Source organism: Cryptomeria japonica, chromosome 9 (assembly GCF_030272615.1).
Source record: "Cryptomeria japonica chromosome 9, Sugi_1.0, whole genome shotgun sequence".
In the NCBI taxonomy this organism is placed as follows: domain Eukaryota; kingdom Viridiplantae; phylum Streptophyta; class Pinopsida; order Cupressales; family Cupressaceae; genus Cryptomeria; species Cryptomeria japonica.
The window spans coordinates 403110709-403128888 of record NC_081413.1 but is presented as its reverse complement, the minus strand read 5'-3'; the positions used below and the strand labels follow the sequence as shown (position 1 = coordinate 403128888).

Sequence of the window (18180 nt, the reverse complement as noted above, 5' to 3'; positions counted from 1 at the left end):
GGTGTTAGGTCACTATTTGGGAGAAATTGTGACATGGTGTGGAGGATGTGGTGTACATGGCCATTTAGGGAAAATTTGAGTCTCTCATTTTTTGCCTTTGAGTTTAGGGGGTTAGCCTTGATGGAAATGGTGTGAGGGATAGAATCAAGGTTGGCTCTAATTAGGGAGGTGGTTGATTCACGGTTTCTTGAAGGGGTTGGAGGGTCTTTACAATCCCCAACTAGAGGTGATGACACATTGTGATCGGGTCAAGGTTTCATCTTGTTAGGATGGTTCAATGTTTCAACTTTCAAGGCAGCGGAAGTAATAAAATTTCTACAATGTAGAGGGGTTGGTGAAGTGGGAGAATCAGTCTTCTATATGATAATATCTAGCTACTTTATTTTAGTTTTCATTTGGCCTACATGTGTAATGTAATCTTTCCTTGTAACCATGGGTTTGTGTCTTCATGTTCTCTCACGCTCGTTTGTAAGTAGTGAATGTATCTCCAGACATTTTTTTATCCATTGTATATTTTGTCTATAGTCCTTATGTAAGTTGTGTCGATTCAGTGCTTGTCTACTATCATTGCTATTGGTCTTGGTCATAGGTAATGCACTGTAATAGTTTGTTGTGTCATTGGTTTGTCTCACAAAGGCATTGCATCTTATATATTTTTGAGTATAATACAGCAGGAGAGGGCCTTAATACTTTGCTTGAATTACCAAGAAAAAAATTAAAAATTAATAAAATAAAAAAAAAAAATTATATAACATATTAACTGGTAACATGGCAAAATAATTCTTTCTATTTTAAAAATTGAAACTAGGAAATTGATTTACCATTCCTTTAAACAAAACAAAACAACGGAATTCCTTTTTATATAAACAAATGGTGAATGGACATTAAAAAAATTATTAAACAAAATAAAAGAATGTTGTTGACCCATTTGTGATTGTGAATGAAGTCATGGGTTCTGTAGTTCTCTTGGGAGGCTGAGCCCAAGCCATTTAGAGTAGAGTAGGCCGGGGTCCACTACAATTGCAAAGACTTGTATTCAAGAAATTTTAAATCACAATCCTAGTTAGAGGACAGGGAACGACAAACACATGATAGGGGAGGAGGCTCTTACAACAAGGGTAACAGTGAATTTAGGCAATAAAAATGAAAAACACCTGACTGCATAAAGAGATGAAAAAAAACCCACGCACAGATGCCAAAAAATCTAGACAGACTTGAAACTAAAACAAGGAAAGTGAACAGCTACCTTTTGTTGTGCTTTTGCATGGTCCACTCAATTATCCTCTACTAGCCTGTTCACACTCCATTTATTGCAAAAAAAGATCAATCAGGGCTTTTTTCACGTCTTAGGTTTTTTTTAAGATTTTACTTAGAAGTTAGATGCAGACTAGTTTTTGAGGATGTTGAATCCAAATGTATACGGCACAGCTCCATATTTGGAATAATTGTGGGAATGGTATATGCCATATTGTAACCATATCTGTACCAGGTACACTGGTGTGCATAACAAGGGAGGGGGGTGGCATATCTTGCAACAGTGACCTGACCTCCTTATGATCCTCTCCAAGCTCCTTAGGGCACTTAAACAATTAGTGTGTTTTTATTTGAGTCAACAATAGTCCATTTCTCCAAATTTGGATTTATTGACACAATTTGCCCAAAAATCTTCTAAATTAGGCATATAAGAATATTTCTTTCCGCAACCTTTCTTCCATAACATCCCTTGGGTCAAATAATAGTCTGGCTTCTAAAGACTTAAAATTGTAAATAGCATTTTCTTTAACAATATTCTTGGTATCCTTGCTTGACGTGCAAGAGTAACATTCAATGGTGAGGGGCCATGGTATTCCCCTGTTTCTGTATCTGAAAATAAAATAACTATCACAACTGTCTGCCCAATTTCAAGGGAAGAATCCTGCCATAATGGTACCCAGATAGCATAAGAGGCCATTCACTGAATCCTGCAACTCTGATGTATCTAGATGTTGGAATTGGGTAAAACAATTTCCAAGTTCACGAATCACCTTCTCACCTCCTGTGATCTTCAAATGGCCTATCCATGCCCATAATCAGATTTTCTCGAAATGCATCATTTACTCTCTTACAATGAGTGGGTGATGATAGAATTTCTTAAAATAAACAGGCATGGTGATTTAGGTTAATTAAAGTTTTCAGTTTTATTCATTGCCATTTTAAAGGCAAATGTAGATGTGTTGTGGTTGTTCTGCATCAGATTCTGATGTGTTGTGGTTTCTCGTGATATACCAATAGAAAGCATATAAATATGCACAATCAGGGGAGATTTGAACTTAACTACTAGTGGCCTTGATAATAAAAATTATTCGATCTACCAATTTGTGTGAAATTTGGTTTAATTTTAATTTTTATTACATTTCTCAGGTTTTACCTGTGTTGCTACGTTTCTATATCCATTGGTTGTTGAGCTGTCTAATTTACTCCAATATGTGTTTACTAGGTTTCCAAATAGTAATGATTTCTGTAAATTATATTTACTAATGTTTTAGGACTGTATCTCTAGTGCAGAATGCTGGCATGCCCGGCAATGGAAATGGTGAATGGATCAAAGCTTCTCTATTTTGAGCAGGTAAGCTCTGTAGTTCTTAGCATTAAGATCTATAGAAGAATGCATTGCGTTCTGAAATTCTTGATTTCGTTGAACAGGCTTTTGAGCTGTTTATTTTATCAACTTTGATGTGATTCCCAGGCATTTTGGAGAACGCCTGAGAAGCCTCATCGACAGGTGCAAATATTTTTAATAGTTTCATGTTTTATACATACCAGCTCATTGTGCTTGTTGCTGCATTGTGCATAGGAACATTTGTAAAGATGAGCTTTTGGCCTTTATTCTGATGCTGCTTAGTAAAGACTTAAATTGTCATGGAAGCTTGATTTGGTGCTCCAAATTTCCAGGAATTAATGAAATGTGCATAAAATGCCCTAAGCATATGTAGCCAAGTTCATATTATAGCTGTTAGCATATGTTCTTGAAATATTGTTTATAACTTATAAGCTACCTGAAAACTCAAACAACCATTGTTTGCTGCCTCATTTATTGCACCTGTAAACACATCCTCAGATTCAGATCTGTTAGTACCCCTGCATTTGTGTCATGACCCTTCCTATCAACCACTTCTTACCCGTCTTTTAGCATGAAAGAAAACATAAATAAATAAAGAGACACCATTGATCAGAAAATCGTCTCTGTTATGAAACTTCACGATTTTGGTCATGCCCCGATATGGAATAGTCTCTTGATCACTCTTAACAAGAAGAAAACAAATAATAATATATCTGTACGTACCTCTCCCAATAAGGTTGAGTACTATCGTTTCTCAGAAAGCTGTCTTATCGGTAAGACTTCACAATATTAATTTGAAACCTATCGTACCCCATACTCGATGAGACTAGGCCCAAGTGGAGAGTAAGCTGTCTATTCTCATATACTCATTCTCTGTTATATGGCATAAAGTTTGAAGTGTTAACATATCGTAATCATGAGATTGTCTCTCTGCCAGCCGTGTGAAAGGACATCTGTAGGTTGTAGTGGTCTGTAGATGATGGCTGTAGTGGAGTCAAGGTCGAGTTGGTGTGAAGACTCTTCAGGTCAGCATAATCAGCGATCAAGAAGGGATAGATTAGCAATTAAATAATAACAAAACAAACTATAATAAACAACTTAAAATAATTTGATATGGAGGGGTGTGATCAAGAGAAACAAATAAATGATTAAAGGAGAGGCACGTCTCCTCACAAAGGATCGTCCCTTCCCAAGGAATAATAAAGATTTAAAGGAAGAAGAAGAACATTAATCGAAGAGATACATGGAAGGAGAATTGAATATATATATATTAACTGCAACCATCAGAATTATCTGCAACCATCGAATGGATCAGAAATTGTTATGTATAGTCTGTGCTCATAAAGGTGGTCAGATTGCATCACTGACAATCACCATCGACCAGATCAGATCTATTATTAAGTTACAGGCAGCAACATCCTTATCCTTGGTGGAATGCAGGGAGATGTGTTGAATATGTATGCTTAATATATGAAGCCCGATAACATTCTTATGCAGAATTTAATAGTGATATAAATTTAGATAATAATAATAATATAATTATAATTATTATAATGTTTTATAAGAACTGCATCTGCAGTAATATATAATGATAATATCTGAGAATAAATAATGTATATGTATATATATATATATATATGTATATATTTATATATTAATAATAAATATTAGAATATAAATCAGATAGAATCCTTAAGTTAATATCAGAAAGAAGTTCATGTTTCTCTGTTATCACTGATTGGATTCATGTTAAGATAGTTTTGTCTCCTAATCAATTTAATTTAAGTCATAAGTATGCTAAGATGGATTCATTATGTTTAAAACAGGCCTAAACTTAGTAGGGGACATAACAAATGGTATCAGAGCAACTTTCCTGCCATCCTGTGGAAGTTAGTTAATGCATAGAATAGGAAGCAAAATGAGAAAACCAATCATTTATGTTCGATATAAACACTTCAGTATTCAGTAACATCACTGGAAACAGTATATTATATTCTCAGCCATGCAAGACTATCTGATGTACGCTTCAGCATCAAGTCCAACCGCAATAAATAGTACTTTATAAATAGATAACCAGATAAATAAATAATTGATAATTCCTGAAACATAAACAAAATGCCTTAAAACTGTCCTAAACCATAATCACTTCTGTATTTTCTATTCCCCAAGGGAGATGGGTGCTGCTAGGGAGGGGCAGAATAAAACCACTCAATAGAAACCCCAAGAGTGAAAGGACTCCTCCTGAAATCTGGGCTGCAGGCCCCAGCCCCAAGGGTGAATGGACTGAGTTCTGGTAATCTGGGTTACATTAAGGAGGTGGTGTCAAGCGCCCTAGGCAGCCAAGCCCTCTTCTGGGAATAGGGTCAGATTGGTTTGGGTTAGACATGGTTTTTAATGGCATCATAAGTTATATTATAGAGAATTAGTTAGTTATGCTCAATTAACTGTGATAGAAGGTAGTAACATAGATGTTGGTCTTGGGAATTGACAGTGTATAAATAGATAGGGGACATTAAAACTTACATTCAACCTGATTGCTCCATTATATTTATATATGATGGCTTCTATGAATGCTTATGAGATTGCTTAATGCTGTCATGTTTTCAGCATGATTACATCATGCACCTTCCTAATGTATGCTTCATGTATTCTTTGTATATATACTACGTGTATTCATGGATTGTTTCATATATGTTTTTCAGCATGTATGCCTTGTGTCTTTTATGTGTTGCTTCATGACCAATATGTCTTCAGCATGTCCACTCCAAGAGTGCCTTTCTTATATGTGCTTTTACCCTACATATATTTGTGTACTGCTTCAGACCTTACATGTCTTATGCGCATACTTTGTGCGTCAATGTATTGGTATATTACTTTGTATCTTATGTGAATGCTCCATCTATGCTCCATGCCTTATGTATATTACTTCATGTTTACATGTGTGCTATTTCATACTTCGTTTATATACTTATGGATTTGTACTACATGTCTGATATGTATTTAAGTGAATTGCTTCATGCTTTAAGTGTATTCGCGTGCCTTATGAATGTTTCTCTTAAATGTATATACACTTCATAATTTGTGGATAATTATGTGTTTATTGTGTCTTCAATATGTTGCTCCATTGTATGTTTTATACGTGTACATGTATACTTGTACTATATAATTATGTGATTTCTCCATGTTTGTCATGTTTTCAGTATGATTGTGTCACACACACCTTCCTAGTGTATGCTTTATGTCTTGAATATGCTTCGCATCATGATTGATATGTTTTCAATGTGTTATTCCATGTGCATTTATATGCCTTGCTCAAATGTTTCGTATCTTAAACATAGTTACTTCAGGACTGATTTGTTTTCAGAATGCTTACCCATGCGCATTCTCTAAGTGTATCTATCATGTATGCTTTACGTGCGATTGCTTCCTATCTAGCGTATGCTTGCTCCACATAAGTACCTCTCTCATAAACCACATACACTCCATATATATGCTTCGTGACTTAAGAGAATTTATGTGCATGCTTCACACTTTATGTGCTTCATAACTTGAAGTGGATCCATGCTTATGCACTATATGATTCATGCATTGCATGTATTTTACTTGTATGTTGCATGCCTTAATTGTATTCACTTATATTACACATGCTTCCCACCTTGTGTATATTCATGTGTATAATCACACCTTGTGTATATTCATGTGTATACTCCATGTTTTATGTAGATGCTTCTTGCCTTACATGCTTTGGATTTACACCTTATGTATTCATATTTATGACTCATGTCTTATGTATTCATGTGTATGCTCATGTATGCCTCATGACTTATGTGAATTCAAGTGTATGTTCATGCTTTATGTGCCACATATATTCACATAGATGCTTTATAACTTACATGAATTCATGCTTCATGTGCTACGTAGTGAATCTATGCGCTATATGCCTTAAGTGTATTCATGTGTGAACTTCATGCTTTTTGCATCACGTGTATATGATCCATGCCTTACATGTATTCATGTGAATGATGAGCATGATTCATGCCTTATGTGTATTCATGTGTTTTACACCCTATGCGTATTGAGATGCATAGTTCATGCCTTACATGTATTCATGTATATGACACATGTCATATGGTCTTCATGCATGTGCTTCTACCTAAGGTGTTGGTTTCATGCCAAATGTGTTTTCCGCTTGTGTTTCTCATGTATCACTTGTACTTTATGCCTCAAAATTCATGTCTTCCATTTATGTCTATGCTTCACATTTATATGGCATGCTTGATTAATCCATAAGTGTCTATGTTTACTATAGACCTATTCCTATCATTGTAAGTTGCCAATAAGTAGAATATTAAATACCTCATTCATAATTTGCAAAAATGGAAAATACTCTAGTCTCAAATTATAAATATAGATAAAATAATAAACTTTTTATTAAATAATTACAGATAAATATCAATAGATAAATAATAAATATAAATATAAATATAACATAATAATGCAAATGTTGTCATTGATGTCAAAGGCGTATGTATGAGATTGTTAGAAGATACGTCATTGATGTCAAAGGCGTATGGATGAGATTGTTAGAAGATACGTCATTGATGTCAAAGGTTGCAATCTTACGAAAGTTGTAATGGCCAAAGGCCACTAATCAATTACATGGCAGTGCTTACACTTACCTTATATTCCTTGAAGAATGCTGGCTGACCTTGCTCATGTTTATGCAAGATAAAATCAATGTAATATATCTAAAGGTGGCTGACCTTAATCATGATGTTTGTATATAAACAGCAAAGACAAATTAGTGTGTAGCGTGTACTCATGAAGTCTAATGCAGTGATCAATATAATGAAAAGATGTCAGAGAATAAGAGATTTGAAAGGCAGAGAATAAAGGTTGTTAATGAGTATCAATTAAGTTGAAGAAAACAGTGATCAATATAATGATTGATAAGGCACTGATTTACATAAGACAAAGGGAGCGATTAAGATAAACAGATGCAGTGATTACAGTTTACAAGGGCAGTGATTATGTTTAAAGGCAGTGATTATGTTTAACAAGGCAGTGGTCATGTTTTGAGAGGCAGCAATGAATATGTGAAAAGGTGGCAGTGATTATTGTTGTCAAAAGGACATCGCCCGTCAAAGAGATGCCTCTCTTCATAGAAGACATGAAGATATAAATTCAGATTGATACGAGTGTGAAATGTGGAGAGATGTGAGGAATAAATGTGATATCATTAAAGCAGATTTTGGAAGAAGAAAGTGTGAGAGATGTGAATATAAAATAAGAAGAGAAAGGAAGCAAGTGTGGAGCCCAAAGGATACATCATACACAAGCAGATTTTAGGAGAAGCAAATATAGAACATCTTAGCAAAGCAGATTTGTGGAGAAAATTAAATGAGTGAAATTCATTGAAGAAAAATAATTTTAAAGAAGACAAAGGTTTCATTGTGTTAGAGGTTGGTGCCTCATCTTGGAGAGGTTGGTGGCCTCATACTTAAGAGATTGGTGTCTCTTACTAACTTGGTGCATAGTGGTGGGGATTGGTGCCTACAAACTTATTGTAAGAGATTTTTATATAAGCAATATTTTGCCATGGTTTTCTCTTGAGAGGGTTTCCACATATATCTGGTGTTCTTCTTGTGTTCATAATTGTTGTTATTGTGTGATTGATAATATTGTGATTGTTAATTTTAAAAAGCAAAATATTTGCACCCTCATCTTAGTATAAGCATGTGCTCATCAATATATATATATAATATTAAATATATTATATATTTAATTATATATATAAAAATGTTATATATATAAATTATAATATTATGTTATATTTATATTTATGTTCAATATTGTATATTTTATATAAATATTATATATTATGTTAATTTTTTTTTAACAATTAAGAACTATAAGGCAGGCGAATAGCCGGTCGAAGTGAGTTTCCTAGGCCTATACCTAGATTAGGACCTCATGCCACAACTAGTGAATATGTCGTTGCTTCCCAAACAATAGAGTATAAAATACAATAAATGGATGATATCAGATAAAAGTTAAAACATAACCCTCAAATGACAATGGAGAGTAGACACCAAACATGGTTCTTTTGTAACAGACCGAAGCTGTACCCATGGGTGGACCCATAGCGAATTGAGATCCATATCGAACCCACACGGGTACAATGGGCATTCTTGTCAAATCCGGTAGCACAGGACTACCATGCTTTCATAAAAAGACTCACTTTCAAAGGCTTTGGTTTTGTCCTCCATTTTTTCAAAGAAATCTATGAAGTACCCATTGGCTACCAAAGAATTTCTAAATCTCCCATTCTATTCCTAAATGAATGAAAGAGTGTTGTGGACACCCATAAATTTGCAGATCGTGTGATACAGGGAGTATGCCATGTCCTCAACAACCAAGTCAGTGAAAAAAACTAGACATAATTTGACTTGTGCTTTATGAATGCAGCTCTTGAGTTTTTTTCTTTTGGTGATACAATTGTTTTGCAATATATTTTGTCATCTCTACCTTAATGTAGCCAATTACAACATGCTAAGCACACATCTATATCAAAAGTTTTCAACCAAGTTGCCACAACTACGGGGATCCATATTGTCAAAGTTACCCTGATTGAACCTGTCCCCCATTGTACCTCTAAGGATTTGTACCTTGGTGAATGGTGTAACTCATCATTATCTTTACCGATTGTGCTACAACCTCTTTCTTACTTTTTGAGTTTTTTAGTTTAAGTCTTTCTTAAAAGAGAGTTTGGTAGCTCTTCTAAGATTTTGCTCAAGAATCTGATGCACATGGGGAGAATGGCCAACCATAGAAGAGGAAGGAAAAGCTAAATGGTTGACAACATGTTTGAAAGAAGTGGAGGATGATGATTTGTCCCCCTAGGATCTCCCATGGCAAAAAATAGAAGAGTTATAGCACATAATTCAACATAACCCTAGCTTCATCTCTTGGCAACCTAAAAATGCTTAGAAGCCTTTTTTGTAATTAAATTTAAATAAATTTTTAGCCATCATTTTTGTTAAGTCTTTTATTCATGTGAGGTTCTATTAACTAGCAACAAGAAAATGGATGAATGATTATGGATAGTGATGTAGCATGCTAGATATCTACATGCATAAGTCTAGGGATTTCATGTACCATAAAACCGGAGTCTCATCTACCCTCCTGGTCTGAAATGAAATTGATTGGTACAATGTCTTCAAACCCCCAGAGGTCTTCTCAAATGGCTTGCAAATATTCACAATAATATGAAACAGTTTGGATCCTGGTTGGTCATAGACGTAAAAATAATTTTTATCTTCTTGGGCATGTGGCACACATTCTACATTTTTGTTTTTAATTTCTTTGAAAACCTTATGAATAGCTGTTTGATCTTTGCAAATCTTCCTCAGAAAGAACAATGAATCAAGTCTTTTAGGACACTTTTTTCAGTAGACTGCAATTACTGTCTTTAAAACTGCTTTATGCATTCATATACCTACATGGAACAATACGTCTTTTTCTGAAAAGTCATATTCATTAGTTTGTGGCACTTAAGAGCTATTTGTTCCACCGTAGCTTCATAATGTTTAAGTTCCATTGTGGCTTTTCAAAGTCTAAGTTTCATCGTGGCTTTTCAAAGTCTAAGCCCATGACTTTCTAACCGTGGCTATTCATATTAATATTGCAGCCATTATGAGTATAAAGTAAATCGTGACTTTTCTTCAATGATTTGTTATTAACAAATCATGGTATTAAACAATGCTTGGCTTTTGATTTTAGTCTTGTTCAAACTTATTAATATTTATAATATTAATAATGATTAATATTTATAATATCTCATTTACATTTATAATATCTTGTTATTATTTAATATCTTATTAACATTTATTTTTTTCTTTCTTTCTGATCACTGCATTTGATATACACAAATCTTTTATATTGCTGCCTTTAGTCATCGTCTTAGATTGCTTCATCAATATAATCGCCAATCCTCTACAATTTTCTTAATTACATAATCATTGTCTCTTCTTCATTATCGCTGATTTATCCTTCCATTGAATCGCTGCTACACATACTTAATTGCTTATCATTCTTCATAATCGTTGCTTTCTCTTGTAGTCACTATCATATATCCGATACCATGTAATCATTGTCATTTATTCACTGCTCCTTATTCACTGAGGTATGTCTATCGATAATGGCATTTGATCAAATTCTCAAAGAGGGGACATGACACATTTCATTTCATTTCCTTGGACAAGTTCGCCCAATTCACATTCACCCAAAATCGCCCTTTTTAATAAATATAAGTGTCATAAAATAAAGTGTAAATTGGGCGCCCAACTATGGCTTCCAAATAAAAAATATTACTAAGGCAATATACTTAGAAAATCACCCCATTTGCCTTGAGTTATAATTTAATTATTAACACCATGACGACCCCCTTGAAGTCATATGCAAATTTCGCCCAAATAGACTTAGGATAAAATTAATATTTTCTCCCCTCCTAAGTCGTCCATCCATAAAATAATCAAATATTAATACCTCACGCCTAAGGTATTAATATATTAAAAATAACTTCTCAAATATTGATTATTGCCAAATTGAGCCGGAGACTGAAGTGCTGGAAATCACCAAAATTGAACTGAGTTGGAGCTCTGAACTAAACTGCTAAAAATAGTCATCTGAGTGAATACAGGATCCTGCCAAAATAATACTGCCAGAAATAGCCACTGAGCTGAGTTGCAGAATTCCTACCAAAAATAGTGCTTGCTATAAATAGCAATGAAGCAATAGTCTGCAAAAAATCACGATTATACCTGATTAATCCTGAATCCTAGAGCTAGCCGATTTATTCCCCGAAAAAATCCCGATTCATGAAAAAATCGTTGACCAAGTGTTGACCCAATTTTCAAAGACTTTTTGCATTTAAATCACGTTAAAATCATGTTAAAAACCCCAAAAATGACAAAAAAATGAAAAAAATCATTGTAAAAACTTGCAAAACCCTAGCAAAAACAAGTGAAATTACTAAATAACTTAGAAATAGGGTTAGTCTGAGACAAAATCAGAGTCAATGTGGAATCAATGTCGAAAAAGTTTGTTATTTTGTTCATTTTCGGGGGGTTCATCATTGCCCACACTTGTTCAAACCCATGAGCTCAACGACCCAACAAAGGTAGAAAGCCCACGAGCTCAATGACCTAGTAGGGGTTTGAACCTTGGTGGCTACCTCACCAATGGAGTTTTTCTACCACAACACTAAATGTTCAAAGACATATTTAATATATATATATATGATTTTTAATTTATAATTGATATAGTTATTTTTTGCTCAAACAAAGACATACAATTCATTATGTGAGCAATATATCTAAAGTGCTCCATGAAATAAATTTGAATGACAACAAATAAGCTTACTGTAAGTAGCCTAAGTGAGTTAGGTTGTAGTAACCAGAACATCAATATCCAAGTTATAACACCAGAGCATAGTAACACATTAACACGGAATCAAGAACACACAATACAATATACCACGATATATTCATGTAACACAGATTTCTCTATTATATTCCATTCCAATCCAATGTGTCCAATATGTGCTACGAGTTTACAATATAAAGAGTTCGCGGTTGGTTAGGCCACCAACCGTCAGGCAACTAACTACCCGTAGATATAACTTAATACTATTGTTTTCTTTTAAAGCATTACAAAAGCCTTATTTACTAATTAACTGGCTTACATCACCCCCCCAAAACTTGTTCGTTTTCCAGACGAACACCACAGCAAAATAACAAGAAATATCTATTTAGAGGGACAAGAGGACGTCCCTGTTCCCGTAGTGGTCCGTTCTCGGAGTATCTTCAGATCCCTTTCAGCAAGGAGTTGCTTCTCTCGAGTGGCTTTTAGAAGCTTGAGTGCATCCATTCGGTCCTTCTTAGAGGCAGCCAACTTCCGTTCCTTTTCTAGTCGCGTGGTTCTCTCTTGAACCATTTCTTGCTCTATAGCATGGATCCTTTCTTTCAGCTCACTCTCTCACTGTAGGGCTAAGGTGTGGTCTCCTTCCATTTTGCTCTCTTTCCAGGTCATCCTTTGGAGCTGTAAGAATGTAGTATGGAAAGTCCGTTCCATGGAAGTGAGAGCTCTCATTACTTCCTGGTTACCTCCTGTATGCCCACTAAGGATCTGTGGTACTCCCCATTCTACTACTATCTCTGGAGTTTTTGTGTCGGCCCAACCTTTGTTCCTAATTTTCTCTGAGAACTCCCTCTCGCAGCCTTCTGTCATAAACGCCAGTAGTGCTTCCGTTGCTCTTACTATAGCAGGCATATCAGATCTTCGAGAATTATCTATCATCCTCTCCGTGGCTGTCCTCATTACTTCCAACTCGGAAAGAAAATGCTGCGCAACCGGTTCCCACTCTCGGATCCCCTCTGCTGGTGAGGACGTACTGTGCCCTTTCCCGATTTCTTCAATCCTCAGGCTCTCCTTCTGCTGATCAGGCCCCAGCGATGGTGAAGGAGGTGGAACCTCTATGTCCATTGGAATCTCGCTAGTAGGCTGTCTGCTTCTGTCTCCATGTCTGTTTCCTCGGTCCCCTTTCCTCTGTCTCCCTCTGGCTCTTCACAGTGTATTCCCCCGTCGGTATTTCCTACCTCCATGATTGCAAGCGGATCAGTTATTGGTGCCACTACCAATGCGACAGCTCTAGCCGCTTTCACGCCCCTGGGTGTGTTTATATGGAGAGTGTGGGCCCTAGCACTGTGTCTCCTCAAGTCTACTAACTGAGATGGGGTCCCTGTGACCCCAGTTACCAATTGTGCCGTGATGGGAATCTGTGCTGGTTTGAAAAGTACCTTTTTCCTTACTCCCCATCCTGGTACGGCTGGTATGCCCCCCATACGGCTTTCTGTCTCTACCTGCCGCAGACCTCCTACGTGTCCTCCTTCCTGTTCCATGCCCATTGGCTCCATATGGAATTCTCCTTCGTCTTCCTCTGGAGATGATATGTATGTCTCTTCTTCCCCTGTCTCTACCTCTTCCTCAGAGTTGTTGTCTTCTTCTCCTCCATCTTCTATGCTCCCTGCCAGTTCTTGCCTTGCTTTTTTCCTCGGTGTTGTCTCTGTGGTTACTGTAAAAGTGTCTAGGTGTAGCCAATAATACATGGCTGGCTTGTAGGGCTCCACCCGGCTTGAGGCCACAAAACCTCCTCTATTTTCCAACGCCACTTGAGTTCTCAATGCTTCCAAGAAGAGGGCAATGAGGTGATGGGGCACATATAGAGTCTTGTGTTTGAGGAGCATGGCTTCCTTTTCCCGGCTGGAGAGGACGCGGCCCCAATTGTAAATTTTGCCATTACTCAGTCCGTGCATGCGTAGCATCCATATTGCAACATCAGATGCTCGGCTTGTTGCTGTTAGCTTACTCTTCAGGATATCCATGACGCATCTCCACTCTGGTGAGCTGAGATAGGATTTCTTTAGGCCCCTTCTATTGCTATTCTACCATAAACTGCCCCATTGCTCTTCTGTGAGTGTATCGCCACAGATGTGTCCCAGTAGCCATTTCTTTTCTTTTGTAGGCATTCTTGTTGACGGTTTCATAGCTGAATCGCCGCTATTGGGAATGCCGAAAACCTTGCTGAATTCCTTGGGTGCATAAGAAATGACCATTGTTTGTCCCAAATAGTCAATTACTGATCTATGCTTGTCCTGCTCATACCCATGGACCATGGCACGCAATATAGGCTCAAAATCTTTTAGGTTGAAGATGGGCATAAAAATGATTTTATCAACTTTTGCTTCCTTCAATGAACTCTTTAGTGGGTGGTCCTCCTCATTATTTTCCCACCACCTCCTGCACTCGCTTCCAAGCACTCCTTCAAACGTGACATTCTCCACATTCGCCTGTTTTGATGCCCTCTCCTGGCTTTTCTTGTTGGTTCCTAGCATGGCCATTGCTTGCTTGTTAGAGGTACTGACTTTGTAATTTATGTCGTAACTTCCCGTTCTAGGGTTGTGTTGTGACCATTTCACACATCGCCCCATTAAAATGGGGACCCCCTCTTTTTGTTTTTGTTTTGCCTGTTCTTCTCTTTGCTTTTAGGGTTTTGATTAAGTGAGTGAGTTGTCTGGGCTAGGGTTAAGCCTTAGGGGTTTCTTTTGGATATTTTCAAGCCGAGTCCAGTCAAATTTTGAAGGTTATTACGCATCCTCCCGAAGATTGCAATTTTTGAAATAAGATGAGCCTGTCAGGAAGTCAGATATGTCTCAGGTTAGGTCCAGTCAGGGTTTTTTGAGGGAAAATTTAAATTTTGTCTAAGTGTTAGCATTTTGAAGATGTAATTGTATATTCTTGCCTAGGTAAGTTTTGATTAAATTTTGGAGGCGAGATGATGCTTGAAACAGAGGAATCGCTCCTGTCCTTCATTGGAGGCTCAGGGCGAATTTCATTCTAAGTGCAATTTCTTGTTTGTGAAGGCTTGCTAAACTAGTTCCCGGCATTAAAAATGACCTAATTATGCCTTGTGAAATGATTGAAGATCTAAATTGTGGGTATTTTAACTTCGAAAGGTGAAATCGCTCCTGTCCCTCTCCCAGGGACCAAGGCGAAAATGTTTGTTAGTGCATTTTGGTCTCTGACTTTGTTAATTTGTTTTGTGCAGGGTCTCCAGGGGAGCTAATTGGATGCGACTTGACGATTTTAAGGATTTTGAAGGTTTGAAAATGATGAAATTTGAAGGATTAGGAAGAATTCGCCCCTGTCCCTCACTGAAGGACCACAACGATTTTCTTTATACATCCCTTTTGGACCTTTCTCAGACTTGAACTCTTGTTCATAACCTGTAACAGGATGATATCTTCCCGAGCAAAGGATTTTCGAGATGAAAAGTGAACGATTTGGCCTAGAGGGCAAAGGTCACTCCTGTCCTTCACTGGAGGACCGGAGCTTGAATTTCAAAATTGCATTTTCCTTGCAAGATCAAAGTAATTTTACGATTTGAGGAGGCCAAGGGAAGTGTGTTATGTTCGTTGAATATAACTTGAGTGGGCCACAGTGGAGGGAATCAACCCAAAAGACAACAATCGCCCTTGTCCCTCACTGAAGAACCAGAGCGATTTTCTAACAAGGCAAAATCTCTTGAAAAGGTAAGGCAAGTTTCATATTTGAAATGAATGAAAGAGGGCGTAATTGGTCCATTGAAGATAATTTCGGAGGATAGCAAAGCACAGATAGGTTCATAATTGCAAAATCGCTCCTGTCCCTTTCCAGGGGACTAGGGCGAAAAACCTAAGAAGCTATCTTTTCTCTCCAAATTGGGACGAACCTAGGCCAAGGCACAAGTTTGGAATGATACTTAAGATGTTTTGGGGTGGAATGGACTTGCCAGGACCACAAACTTCGATGACAATTGGCTAAGGCGCTCCTGTCCTTCACCAAGGGACCAGGGCGAAATCCCCACATATGCCTATTTGCCTAACATTTTGAAATGCTATTTTTTGTTTTCAAGACTCAAGAGCGAGTGGGGAATGATGCTTTATGCTTGGAAGGCAATCCGAAGATGATGAGGACAAAAGTTTGTGCAATGAACTAAAAGGCGCTCCAGTCCCTCTCCAAGGGACCAGGGCGATTCTTATAAAACCAATAATTTTCCTCCAAAATCACGCCAAGACAAGGTGGTGCAAGATGAGATATACCTTTTTGAAAATGGTGAACAAGGAATTGCTTCCAAAAATTGACAATCCTAGGCTCAAATGCAAAAATCGCTCCTGTCCTTCACTGGAGGACCAGGGCGAAAATCTCTAGAACATCAATTTTGCCTTGCAAAAGCGAGTTGAGCATGCATAGAAGGGACGAATGGAGATCATTGCTTACCCCCAACTTGAATTGGCAATTTAAAAGATAAAGATCAAGGACAAAAGTGAAAATCGCTCCTGTCCTTCACCAAGGGACTAGAGCGAAGTTATCAACATTCATTATTTTTTGCCTTATTTTAGCAAATTTCACTAGATGCCAACTTCGCTAAGAAACTTCGAAATATTTTAAAATTTTTAGTTAAATTGGCATTTAATGAAAGGCGCATAGCATTTAATAATTAATTTTGGAGCCTTGGAAAATCGTTTTTTTTTTATTAATTGAGGCATTTCGAAATTAATTATTATTAAATTAAAGTTAAAAGAAGAGCGCTTGAGTTATCTTTTTTATTGCTTAATTAAGTCGGCCTTCTTCTTTTATTAATTTTTGTTTATTTTGGCCTATTTTCACCAAGTCGGCCTATGGGAAAATGAAGTAGTGAGCGCCTATATAATTGGGGTGTGTTGAGCGATTTTATCAATCATTCATTCAATATCAAGTGCGATTTGGAGAAGCAAGGAAGGAGTGCGAAATCTGGTCTAGTTGGAGCGAACTTTGTTGAAGACTAGAGGTGGTAAATTGATGCTTGTGAAGACTAGAGGAAGTACATTTCGCTAAAGGAAGGGAGTCTTCAATCTACATTTTGCCTAGCGAATTCTCCCTATTTTTGCATCGTTTTTTAGAAATAATCTTCAAAGTGGAGGTATGGCGTAATCACCTTTATCCCAGTGTCAAGATTTTGAATTTTGAACTTCAAGTTTTTTTTCGAAATTGCATAGTTAATTAGGAAATGATAACTCAAGGATTTATCATGAAGTTTCCTAATTAAAAGCTTAAATATTCCTTTCTAATCTATATTCCTACATTGCAAAATATATTGCTCATTATGAAATGTTGTGTAGGTGTCAGGATGGCGACCCCAAAGGCAGGAGCATCCACTAGTCGTCCAGCTCTCATGAAGGAAGATCAGAGGAATGAAGAATTGGAGACCAAGATCGTGTCAAAGTGGAGCAACATTGGAGATACCAACTTGGGAAACTTCAGTGTGAAGAAGTTTCGAGAGGTCCCTTATATTGGAAAACCATCACCTGTCGCAAAGAGAATAATTGAAAGTGGCATCATCAAGGCGGCCGGTTTCCCTCTAGCAGTCCTGTGCCATGAGCTGATGATCGAGTGTGCCCGCCATTATGACCCACAATCAAGATCAATCGCGTCTAAGGAAGGGAACACTTTGGCTTACCTTTCAGAAGAGGCTATCAGTGAAGCTCTCCATCTTCCAGAACATAAAGATATGATTTACAAAAGCTTGGAAGGAGCTAGGTCCATGTACGAAGATGATCCAGACACTTGCTTGAGCATCATCAATAAGAATTGGTTACTCAAAAGTCGTCCTCGCCTGAGCAAGATTCCCAACACACCACATAGGATCGACTTCCAGGGGGAGTACAGAGATTTGATAACTTTGCTCAATTGAGTTATAGGGGCTCCTCAGGCCTTCTATTTTGAGAAGTGGATGTTCTACTTCATCCAAGTGATAGTTCAAGGGAAAGGAACAATTCATTGGGCTAGAATTATTAGCCATTGCTTGGACGTGCAGTTCAGAAGACTAAAGGCTACCAAGTCCTTCCACATGAGTTCATACATCATATATGCCTTGATTAGGAGTTTCAAATATGTAGGACTACCTCACAAAGGAGTGATCGGAAGAGGGCCCGGGGAAGTCA

At 37.1% G+C, this 18180-nt stretch overlaps 1 protein-coding gene across 8 annotated transcripts in view; it reads left to right on the top strand.

Annotated features, from left to right (window-relative positions):
- Positions 1-18180, top strand: part of LOC131073200 (chromophore lyase CRL, chloroplastic) — a 224489-nt gene that overhangs the window by 32686 nt on the left and 173623 nt on the right. For all 8 annotated transcript variants that reach the window (XR_009112843.2, XR_009112845.2, XM_058009608.2 and 5 more), the window contains exons 3-4: positions 2545-2605; positions 2726-2761. Coding sequence is in view for 6 of the 8 variants with exons in the window: in XM_058009608.2 (XP_057865591.2) it covers positions 2545-2605; positions 2726-2761 (97 nt within the window). In the remaining 2 variants the exon portion in view is untranslated. The remainder of the gene's footprint in view (positions 1-2544; positions 2606-2725; positions 2762-18180) is intronic.